The sequence below is a fragment of the Oncorhynchus clarkii genome, chromosome 4 (assembly GCF_045791955.1).
Source record: "Oncorhynchus clarkii lewisi isolate Uvic-CL-2024 chromosome 4, UVic_Ocla_1.0, whole genome shotgun sequence".
Taxonomy (NCBI): domain Eukaryota; kingdom Metazoa; phylum Chordata; class Actinopteri; order Salmoniformes; family Salmonidae; genus Oncorhynchus; species Oncorhynchus clarkii.
In genome coordinates, this window is record NC_092150.1 from 17,166,880 (window position 1) to 17,179,536 (window position 12,657).

General features: G+C 44.8%; 1 protein-coding gene across 1 annotated transcript in view; it reads left to right on the plus strand.

The window, feature by feature from the left end:
• The first annotated feature begins 3,499 nt into the window (after positions 1-3,499).
• Positions 3,500-12,657, plus strand: part of LOC139407591 (fibroblast growth factor 22-like) — a 29,498-nt gene continuing 20,340 nt past the window's right edge. Inside the window, exon 1 of the mRNA XM_071151417.1 lies at positions 3,500-3,857. Within this exon, the coding sequence (XP_071007518.1) occupies positions 3,500-3,857 (358 nt within the window). The remainder of the gene's footprint in view (positions 3,858-12,657) is intronic.

Sequence of the window (12,657 nt, forward strand, 5' to 3'; positions counted from 1 at the left end):
GATGGTTGGGAGAAGTTGCTCTCGGAAGAAGTGTTGGTACCATTCTTTATTCATGGCTGTGTTCTTAGGCAAAATTGTGAGTGAGCCCACTCCCTTGGCTGAGAAGCAACCCCACACATGAATGGTCTCAGGATGCTTTACTGTTGGCATGACACAGGACTGATGGTAGCGCTCACCTTGTCTTCTCCAGACAAGTGTTTTTCCGATGCTTCAAACAATCGGAAAGGGGATTCATCAGAGAAAATTACTTTACCCCAGTCCTCAGCAGTCCAATCCCTGTACCTTTTACAGAATATAAGTCTGTCCCTGATGTTTTTCCTGGAGAGAAGTGGCTTCTTTGCTGCCCTTCTTGACACCAGACCATCCTCCAAAAGTATTTGCCTCACTGTATATGCAGATGCACTCACACCTGCCTGCTGACATTCCTGAGCAAGCTCTGTACTGGTGGTGCCCCGATCCCGCAGCTGAATCAACTTTAGGAGACGGTCCTGGAGCTTGCTAGACTTTCTTGGGCGCCCTGAAGCCTTCTTCACAACAATTGAACCACTCTCCTTGAAGTTCTTGATGATCCGATAAATGGTTGATTTAGGTGCAATCTTACTGGCAGCAATATCCTTGCCTGTGAAGCCCTTTTTGTGCAAAGCAATGATGACGGCACTTATTTCCTTGCAGGTATCCATGGATGACAGAGGAAGAACAATGATTCCAAGCACCACCCTCAGCTTCCAGTCTGTTATTCAAACTCAATCAGCATGACAGAGTGATCTCCAGCCCTGTCCTCATCATTAATTTGCAAAGAGGGACTTTGCAATTAATTGCAATTCATCTGATCACTCTTCATAACATTCTGGAGTATATGCAAATTGCCATCATACAAACTGAGGCAGCAGACATAGTGAAAATTATTATTTGTGTCATTCTCAAAACTTTTGGCCACGACTGTATATACAGGTATATTTATATTTTTTAGGAAGTCAACTTACTGTTGACAGTTAGACTAGTAGAATACACAAGGTGCAAGTTCGAAATGTGGTTGTGCATCAGCAGTTTTTCTCTTGTTATGTCAGTCACTGACAGTCAGTCAATTATCCATGTCAGCTAACTATTTTTAGATTGGTAAGTTAGTCTAGCCAGCTATCTAAACTTGTTGTAATCATGGCCGTATACCAACATGCTCATAGGGCACGGGCCCAGGGACTCTGACCTCAAGAGGGCCCCCATTGATTTCGTTAGTCACTCCCACTCAGTTATCATTACCATGGCATAAGTCATGGCAAAATGTGTAGAATTGCAGGAAATAAGCTGTTAAACTGCAATTTGTATCTCTCTGTCCCATGGCAAAATAAGTAGAATTGCATGAAATGTGTTAAAAAATTGCAAGATAATATTTTCTCTACTTCCCATTGCAAAATGTGTAGAATTGCAGGAGATTAACTTTAAAACCAAAATTGTTTGCCTGCGAGGTGGGGGCTCCCCACAACCAAATCTTGCTTAGGGCCCCCAAAAGGCTAGTCACCCTAAGGTGACATATTCATTTCTTTGAACGCAAAGACTCAGTCCTGATTTACAGCCTAATTGTGACAACAGACAGACAGAGTGTGAAGTTGTTAAAATGGTGTTCACCATTACCACCCTGGTCTCACAAATCAGAGGTGAACATCAGAAACCACCTCAAGGAAATATTAACACAGGTGATCAGAAAGACTCCTCTGTCGTTGTTTCCGACAAACTAAAGCCCTCTTTAATCTGTCCCATGTGTCTACAAATAGTCCAGTCAAAGGTGTCACAAAAGAGCCCCTTCCATGTCAATTTACCTTCTCACTGCTGACCTAGGATAATTCCTCATAATCTTCAAGTGCAGGGACAACAAAGGAGTTTGACTTAACACTTTCCAGTTGATTCTTTCCATGGAGCAATAAAACCTACAGGTAGCTGGCTAATGGCTTTCTAGGAACCACTATTAGGAGACAAAGGCTACATTAAGAAATGATAAAAGAGAGATCTTGCAAAGCCTCTCTCGTTTATTTCAAATAGTTATCAATGATTGTGGCCCCACCCCTCTCCTTTCAACTCCCCAGATGCAAGCCCTGCCCAGGATAAAATGCAGGACAAGCCCAAGCCTCCCCTTCCACACAGGAGAGAGTGGAGACATTCATTTACTGCTTCACTGCTTCATACAGGCAGACAGACCAGACACACTTTCACTCACTTACTCTCTCACTCACTGACTGCCTCTCTCACTCACTGACTGCCTCTCTCACTCACCGCCTGCCTCTCTCACTCAATGACTGCCTCTCTCACTCACCAACTGCCTCTCTCACTCACTGACTGCCTCTCTCACTCACTGACTGCTTCTCTCACTGACTGCCTCTCTCACTCACCGACTGCCTCTCTCACTCACCGGCTGCCTCTCTCACTCACCGACTGCCTCTCTCACTCACTGACTGCTTCTCTCACTCACTGACTGCGTCTCTCACTGACTGCCTCTCTCACTCACTGACTGCCTCTCTCACTCACTGACTGCCTCTCTCACTGACTGCCTCTCTCACTCACTGACTGCCTCTCTCACTCACTGACTGCCTCTCTCACTCACTGACTGCCTCTCTCACTGACTGCCTCTCTCACTGACTGACTGCCTCTCTCACTGACTGCCTCTCTCACTCACTGACTGCCTCTTTCACTGACTGCCTCTCTCACTCACTGACTGCCTCTCTCACTCACTGACTGCCTCTCACACTCAGTAGCTGTTGTCTCTTTCTCTCTTCCTCATACACACACTGTCCCTCTCATTCTCCCTTCCCCTCACTCTCTCTCTCACTCTACCTTCCCCTTACTCTGCCTCTCTCACTCACATATACACAGACATACACACACACTCTCTCCCTCTGTCTCCCTCTCTGTTTCTCTCTCTCTCTCCTCTCTCTCTACACACACACACATTCTTTCTGTGACTCGCTCTCCCTATTGCACTTTTACACACACTTACACACAGTCACTCACTCTCCCTCACTCAAGTCATTCTCAGCCAGACAAGCACTGTATTCCAGTCCAGCTGGAGAGAGGAGCATCGCAAGGTGCACACATCGCAGGACAGGACACTGATTGACTCTGCAGCTGGAAAGAAGGACACAAGCCAAAAGGAACAGAACAAGGAAAACAACAGAAAATAACAGATTACTTTTGGCAATGGAATTACGAAATAAATAATTTTAAGGGACAGAGTGAGTAAATAGAGGCTGAGAGAGAAATAGGAGTTTATCATCAGACAGACAAGTAAAGAGACAAAGTTATCTGTGACAGAGGGCTGGTTAGAAGCCCAGGTTCCTCTTTGCTTTGCTGACTGGTCCTCAGTGACAGGGTCTGCTGCCTGCTTGATCACCACCCCTTTCCACCTTCAGAGAGAGAGAGAGACCACTCGACTGGACCACACAGCCTGGGTCTCCAGCCAGCCAGCATGCCTACTGCCTGTGCAAGGTGCACCTTGGGAGTCTGATCCACCATGTGCAGATGGATGCCACCCGTCGCCGGACTCGGTCCTGACCTCGCTGCCATTGGCACTGCCCACGCCGGGCTTCCGCCCCTGCCCAGCGCTGCCTCCCTCAGCCTGCTGTGCCTCACCCTGCTCCTGGTGGCTGGCACGGCTCTGGGGGGCTGCCCACCTGGGGTAGGGCATGAGCCCCTCCAAGTACTGGCGAGGGGCATTAACTGCTCATGGACACTGGAGCGGCACACACGCAGTTACAATCACCTAGAGGGCGATGTCCGACTACGGCGGCTCTACTCCGCCAACAAGTTATTTCTCTGTATCGACAAAACGGGCAAGGTGGACGGCACCAGACGGAAAAACTACGCTGAAAGTGAGTAAGCTGGCACTATCTCCCCTCTCTATCTCTGCTATGTGATGGAGGAGTGGCGGGATGCCTATGACACTATATTATATTTTATGGTGGTGTGAACTCTCTTATCTTGCTACTTTTATAGTGGTTCATAGGGGTTTCACTGGTTTGTATCAGCCTGTCACTCCTATTTATGTTGTGTTTGGAGCGGGAGGCGTTGCTAGGTAAACTGGGAATACCCAGTGTGGAGCAACACACCTCATGGGAACCCCGGCACTGTGTTTACAGCAAGGCAGACTTGAAGAAAGACATTATGCATCAGTTGGTCATGCAAACTGGGCTTGGGAAAAAAGCTTCAATATCACAGGGGATTAACTTGTCAAAACTGTGTTGAAAGTCCTCTGGTTCAAGGGGCAGCAATTTTCTATTTCTCACAGTTTTCTCACCGATTTTGTTGAGCGCTCGTTAGTGGAATTGTCAGGATAATTTGGAGCCTCTGTGATATAAACTGTTAAGTACAGACCCAGAAACAACCGCCAACAAAGATCACGTGTGTGTGAAAACTTCAGACTAGACCAGAGAGCTGGCTTAACTTCAACGTACAACAAGTGCATTGGGCTCACCAGCACTGTTTAATTTACTGTAGACACTCAGAGAATTTCTACATACCCATGCAAAGTGTAAAGTCTTCTTACACACACACACCTATCAATCAATGATCTTCCAAAAAATGCCTTGAACAGATCAGCTCTTTCAACAGCTGCTATTATCTCATCTCAGTATGTTAAGATCCCCCAGATTAGATTGCACTGTATCTGATGTTAGTAGTAAGGACACTTGAGAGGAGAGCAGTGCACTGGGCATAGGTGTCACTCACTCCACAATCTCCATCAATGGTGTCTTTCAGATGGTTGACCAGGACAGATGAGTTGTCTCTGGTCATGAACTGACCTCCCAGTGGCTACTGGACAGCCTTGAGAGGTTTATGCCTTTGGCGGTTCTATTTATGTATTTAGTCGTTAATGCCTTTTTACACAAGTGGCTGAATCGGGGGCTTTCCATGCTACCGAGGTAACAGCAAGGACTGCCGAGTCAGTCTGCCACTGTGTACAGCTTTTTAACAGTCGGTGACATTTGTTAACCTGCCGGGGCGAGTAGACTTCTCGTCTGGCAGACAGTTTTATACCTCACACACACGACATCCATTCACATTGACTTGAATTATCACAATTCAAAATTGTGCTGGTGTTTGTTTTCCCTCAAATGGGGATTTACATTTTTATGAAGGTGGTTTAGATGTCAGACATAATCAGAAAACGTTACTCTCTCAGGTCGTGTTTATGTTTGACATTTTTAAATCAGATTGGAGCAGGAGCGGAAATCAGGAATTGGCATCACAATGCAAGTTCTTAAGAGGACTGCAGCTACATGAAGCTTGTTCATGCTGGAAAACAGCAAAAGTGATGCATCTGGATTGGGAGATTTGTGTCTTTCCGTGGTCTTGTCAGAAGTGCTTAGTCAGTTGTAAAGACTGGTTCCCCATGAAAATGTGCAGCCCCCAAATGCAATGCTCTCATACTCTTTAACCACCATCCTCTCATTTCCTGCCCTGGAAAGAATGGTTCTCTATGAACACTACAGCACAGTGAGGGTGTGTACCTGCCTGCACCCCTAAAGCTGCACCCTGCCAAACCAGTGGTCATTCGGCCTTGAAATGAGTGAAATGGACCTTATGGTCGTGATGTGGTCATACCTCACAATGAGACGATATGGCCTGGGCTATTCTGAGGTCCAGTTTGGGTTCTGTGTTACCACAGGTCATTGCACCTAGAGAATTCCTTGATATTGATATGGTCACTATGCTTTAGATTAGAGAGGGAGCTCTGCATTTTTAATGAGCTTCCATTGACACAGACACAAGACTGCAGCCTTAGTACGACTGTCTCGGTGAAAAGAGGGCACATATCTTTAAGTGGCTTGGCTGGCACAGTAGATGTTTGTGTTGAGTTTGAAGTGGCTTGGCTGGCACAGTAGATGTTTGTGTTGAGTTTGAAGTGGCTTGGCTGGCACAGTAGATGTTTCTGTTGAGTTTGAAGTGGCTTGGCTGGCACAGTAGATGTTTGTGTTGAGTTTGAAGTGGCTTGGCTGGCACAGTAGATGTTTGTGTTGAGTTTGAAGTGGCTTGGCTGGCACAGTAGATGTTTCTGTTGAGTTTGAAGTGGCTTGGCTGGCACAGTAGATGTTTGTGTTGAGTTTGAAGTGGCTTGGCTGGCACAGTAGATGTTTGTGTTGAGTTTGAAGTGGCTTGGCTGGCACAGTAGATGTTTGTGTTGAGTTTGAAGTGGCTTGGCTGGCACAGTAGATGTTTGTGTTGAGTTTGAAGTGGCTTGGCTGGCACAGTAGATGTTTCTGTTGAGTTTGAAGTGGCTTGGCTGGCACAGTAGATGTTTCTGTTGAGTTTGAAGTGGCTTGGCTGGCACAGTAGATGTTTGTGTTGAGTTTGAAGTGGCTTGGCTGGCACAGTAGATGTTTGTGTTGAGTTTGAAGTGGCTTGGCTGGCACAGTAGATGTTTCTGTTGAGTTTGAAGTGGCTTGGCTGGCACAGTAGATGTTTGTGTTGAGTTTGAAGTGGCTTGGCTGGCACAGTAGATGTTTCTGTTGAGTTTGAAGTGGCTTGGCTGGCACAGTAGATGTTTCTGTTGAGTTTGAAGTGGCTTGGCTGGCACAGTAGATGTTTGTGTTGAGTTTGAAGTGGCTTGGCTGGCACAGTAGATGTTTGTGTTGAGTTTGAAGTGGCTTGGCTGGCACAGTAGATGTTTGTGTTGAGTTTGAAGTGGCTTGGCTGGCACAGTAGATGTTTGTGTTGAGTTGACAAAAATGCATCAAGTGTCTAATAAAACATAAAGAAACAGCAACTACTTTATTATCCAAACATAGATGTAATGTAACCAAATTCTGTGAACACATCACATATGAGCACACGCACACACAAAACACACACACACACACACACACACACACACACACACACACACACACACACACACACACACACACAAACACACACAAACACACACACACACAGTCTTGTACAGCTAACCTTGTGGGGAGACAATTCAGTCCCATTCAAAATAGTATTTTCCCTAACCCGTACTCTTACCCTTACCCTAAACCTAGCTCCTAACCCTAACCCGTACTCTTACCCTTACCCTAAACCTAGCTCCTAACCCTAACCCGTACTCTTACCCTTACCCTAAACCTAGCTCCTAACCCTAACCCGTACTCTTACCCTTACCCTAAACCTAGCTCCTAACCCTAACCCGTACTCTTACCCTTACCCTAAACCTAGCTCCTAACCCTAACCCGTACTCTTACCCTTACCCTAAACCTAGCTCTTAACCCTAACCCGTACTCTTACCCTTACCCTAAACCTAGCTCCTAACCCTAACCCGTACTCTTACCCTTACCCTAAACCTAGCTCCTAACCCTAACACTTAATGTAATTCTAACCCAAATACGAATTATAACCTTAACCCTAAACCCCCTAGAAATAGTATTTGACCTTGTGGGGACTAACAAAATCTCCCCAGTTGGTGAAATGTTTGTCTGTTTAGTGTTGTTGTGGGGCCTTCTGGTCCCCACAAGAATAGTTAAACATGTCCCCACACACACACACACACACACACACACACACACACACACACACACACACACACACACACACCTCTCACCCGCTGCAGACCCCTTGCTCCTTCCCACATGTTTTAATGTTGCTGGTGTGAGTGGGGAAGCACAGCTCAGCAGAGCCCTGAATGCTGTCCAGTGCGAGGACCCTCCTTGTTCTCTGTGTTGCGGTCTGTCAACACGGCTACATTGCCCCGACTGCCCTGCTACACCCTTGCCTCACTCAGTTTTTCCAGCCCCTGCTCCCAACCTCTCAGGTGTAAAAACAGTTGGAATTAGTCAACGGGCCCTCTGCTAATTGAGGTTGGAAAATATTGTATCAATCCCAGTGGACCAGAGTATGGAACAGCTGAAGGAAGAGGCTGGGCCTGAGAGAGAGAGAGAGAGAGAGAGAGAGAGAGAGAGAGAGAGAGAGAGAGAGAGAGAGAGAGAGAGAGAGAGAGAGAGAGAGAGAGAGAGAGAGAGAGAGAGAGAGAGAGAGAGAGAGAGAGAGAGAGAGAGAGAGAGAGAGAGAGAGAGAGAGAGAGAGAGAGAGAGAGAGAGAGAGAGAGAGAGAGAGAGAGAGAGAGAGAGAGAGAGAGAGAGAGAGAGAGAGAGAGAGAGAGAGAGAGAGAATAAAGCCCCTTGAATTGAATTGAGAGAGAGAGAGATCTCAATCTACTAAGGTAAAGTCTGGTTCTGATTAGGCATTAGTGGAAGGAAAGGCACATCTTTCTCTGTTTAGAAAGAGAGAGACAGAGAAAGTGGGGTTAAAGAGGTCAGGGAGCACAGTCTGAGAGAAAAGGGTGAGCAAGGGTGTGATAGTCCAAAATCAAAATGGTTGGGATATAATTTCCAATAATTCAACTGTGCATTATACCCGGATAGATGCTGTGATTTGTGTTCTCATATTTATGTTGAGATACAATATGATACTGCCCCTCTACAGTGAGGTTCTTAGGGTCCCGCAGTGGAATATTACGCTGAATGACTGAATGATCTGTGGTATATATTGAAATGTAACACTTGTGCTGGTCTGGACATTATTTGTGGGCCAGATATCAATTGCATATTTTTTTTTAGCATTTCAAAGGTGCAGTTCTGTCTTATACAGTAGCATCCTGTTCTGTCCTGATGCTTTTGAGCACACAGGTCATGTCTCAATTCCTGAAACCTGTTATTGTCGCAGCCAGACCTAATCCCCACAGGCCACAGCACAGTATTTATAAAACAAATGATCTAGATACCCATCAGCCATGATAAAGTGCCTGCCAAACCGAGCCAATGGTGGAAAGCTTGCAAAAACCACACTGGTCAAGTAGGCCTTCATATGATTACAAACTACCATGTCACCAAGGCACTAAAGTTGCGTGTTGAAATAATAATAAGACGAGAGAGATTTATTTTTGACTGATTGGGGTTCAACATGTTTTTCTTTTTAGTAAATGGTGAAGGTACAATGATCCAAGGGCCAAACAAATCAAAGTGTTTACAAAAGCTCTAAAAGTCATTACTCATCATATCCTGTCCCAGGTCATGGGTCAACTCTTACTAATTAAGAAGAGCACAACAGCTGTCGAGGCTGGACCATCTTCCACACGATAAACCACAGCAGCCAATCACTGAATAGGGAGAACCCTGTTAGGGACCAATAAAATCCCAACACAATGTTTGATGTCCCGCGGACAGCCTTAGTCCAGGTCAAAATACACACGGGATGATTATGCTTGGCCAACCTTGTTTTCTTACTTTTTCCTTTTTTCTCAGGTCAGTTCCCTATGAAATATAGTTGGCAAGTATGCCAATGTATGAGACATTTTCACATCTCACTTGAAAAGGACCCACTGTTGAATTGAAGGGTGTGGCTAAAGGCATCAAACCATTGAGCGACCTCCAGGCTATGACACCGCGTTCAACCTGAGGAAATAAGGCCCTGCGACAAGTATAATCAGAGAAGTCACTTACATTAAAAGATGCCTGCTTCGCTATTTGTCAATTTGCTGTTTTATCTTTCTTCATCTGTGCCATTTTCACTGGGAGGACGTGTGTCCTGTTTACCACATTTCCCTTGAGCTTAGCTTTGCAACATCTCACTGTTTGATGTAAGACTTTTCCTTTGCAATGAGTTCATGAGTATTTGACTTGGACTGGGCCCAAGGGAAGAAAATCTTCCACCCCTTCAGAATAGGATGTGGAAATGATTTAAACCCTTTTGAGAGAGGGGAAACTGTCACTCACCGACCAGAGAAGGACTGGGTTGAACAGGAATTGGGCACATTTGAATGGACAGGATAAATTATTGTGCAAATTATATGCTGCTTGTAAGACCTTAAAAATATTTTATGCTTAGTCTCTAAAATGCCAGTTTGTTTCTGTTAATTGTAGCTATAAGATAGTGATCTCCTTTTTAGAAAGCGAGAGAGAGCAAGAGAGAAAGAGGGAGAGAGATGGAGAGATAAATAGAAAGAGAGAGAGAAAGAAATAGAAAGAGAAAGAGACAGAAATATATATAAAAATATATATATATGTACACAGTGCATTCAGAGAATGTTTTTCCACATTTTGTTATGTTGCAGCCTTATTCTAAAATGTATTACATTTAAAAAACATGCTCATCAATCTACACACAATACCCCATAATGACAAAGCAAAAACAGGTTTTCAGAAATGTTAGCAAATGTATTAAACATAAAAAACAGATACCTTATTTACATAAGTATTCAGACACTATGCTATGAGATTCGAAATTGAGCTCAGGTGCATCCTGTTCCCAATGATCATCCTTGAGATGTTTCTAGAACTTGATTGGAGTCCACCTGTGGTAAATTCAATTGATTGGACATGACTTGGAAAGGCACACAACTGTCTTTATAAGGTCCCACAGTTGACAATGACCAAGAACCCAATGGTCACAAGATTCTCAGGTCTGATGAAACCAAGATTGAACTCGTTGGCTTGAATGCCAAGTGTCAAGTCTGGAGGAAACCAGGCACCGCTCATCACCTGGCAAACCATCCCTACGGTAAAACATGGTGGTAGCAGCATCGTGCTGTGGGGATGTTTTTCAGTGGCAGGGACTGGGAGACTAGTCAGGATTGAGGGAAAGATGAACAGAGCAAAGTACAGAGAGATCCTTGATGGAAACCTGCTCCAGAGCACTCAGGACCTCAGACTGGGGTGAAGACTCACATTCCAACAGGACAACAACCCTAAGCACACAGCCAAGAAAACATAGGAGGGGCTTCGGGACAAGTCTCTGCATGCCCTTGATTGGCCCAGCCAGCCTGGACTTGAACCCGATTGAACATCTCTGGAGAGACCTGAAAATAGATGTGCAGCGACGCTCCTCATCTAATCTGACAGGGCTTGAGAGGATCTACAGAGAAGAATGGGAGAAACTCCCCAAATACAGATGAGCCAAGCTTGTAGCGTCATACCCAAGAAGACTCGAGGCTGTTTTCGCTGCCAAAGGTGCTTCAACAAAGTACTGATTAAAGGGCCTGAACACTTACGTAGATGTGATATTTCATAGTTTTTTTTCTATGCATTTGCAAAAAAAATCTAAAAACCTGTTTTTACTTTGTCATTATGGGGTATTGTGTGTAACTAGATTAGTTTAAAAATATATATTTTAGAATAAGGCTGTAACATAAGAAAATGTGGAACAGTCAAGGGGTCTTGAGAGAGAGAGGGCAGTAAAACTGACCTATCATTGGTATAAACATGAAGGTAGTGTGGACACCTGAGTTTTTAATTGTGATTATTTTTCCTTATTGACGATGTTCCTGATACTGAACCAAGGCAGGAATCCCAACCATTGACTGAATGACTTGTTTATTTCCCTATTTCCAAATGTATTGTATAACATGTTTGTATTTCCTTGCTTTGGCCATAAACATTCACTTGTTAGACATTACACTATGCTCTGGGTATTTAGTTAGCCCTTCTGAAGGCGTGAGAAAGTTATATTCTGTCTAACTCCTCCTCATGACTCACCATTAACGCTAAGAGAAGTCAGACGGACTTAGATGTGTGACTGGATCAAAATCATTGAGAAAAAGCTAAAGAGGGAAGCACCTGGCTAAAGTAAGGACAGGCTGTTTTGAATAAGGAGTTCACACATGTTAATGAGGGTATGAGAGGGCCGGGGTGTGCTCTGCTTAGTATTGTGGTGGACATTTAAAAGGTAGGAGAGCTGGAGTCCTTCCCATTGCTCATTAGACGTTGTGCAAGGTTCCCTTCAAAGAGTCTAAGGGGCTTCGTAGAGAATCATGGTGCCAACAGGAGGGGAAAATCCCACGAATCCTGCCGCTTTAATCCTTCCGAATAAGGACAGCGGCCCTGGTCCGAGTGGGAAACTATACAAATCGATCTCTTGCCAGCGGTTCCTGGTATTGGGAGGCAAAAAGCAACAACAAAAAAACTGTACACACACACACACACACACCCTGGGAATGTTGCGGGAAACGTGTGGCAGTGGCACTAATTAGTCTAACCTCACTACCTTCTAACACCGGAGTTTGATATCATGAATGGCCAGGCTTTTTGGGCAATTAGCAGCTAACAACCGCAGTCTGGCCTCAGCTCCTTTCTGTTACGTACTGAGTTCATCACTGGGTTTATTGAGTCTGACTTTGGCTCCAAGAGCAAACTCCTTTTTACATCCTACCTTTTGTACATCCTGTGGATTTGAAAGAGTACAAAAAGGAGACGATCTCATTGCCAATAAGGAACCCTCTTCAAAAGACTTGAGTAAATGATGTTAAGAGGGTTTCCATTTGAATGGCTGTTTTAATGATGAGGGGAATAAGAGCTTAACACATTATAGACCTTGGAGAGAATTCATTGCAGAGAACTGAAACAATTACATAGTTTGACAGCCTATAAATGAAAGATACAGCAAGACAAGTCATCAAGTGTTCTTGATTCCAGAAAAAACCTGTTCCCCTTGACGCTATTCAGCTCCCCCTGACCTCATTCAGCTCTGTCTGATGTTATTCAGCTCCGTCTGACATTATTCAACTCCGTCTGACCTTATTCATCTCCGTCTGACGTTATTCAGCTCCGTCTGACGTTATTCATCTCCGTCTGACATTATTCATCTCCGTCTGACGTTATTCATCTCCGTCTGACCTTATTCATCTCCGTCTGACCTTAT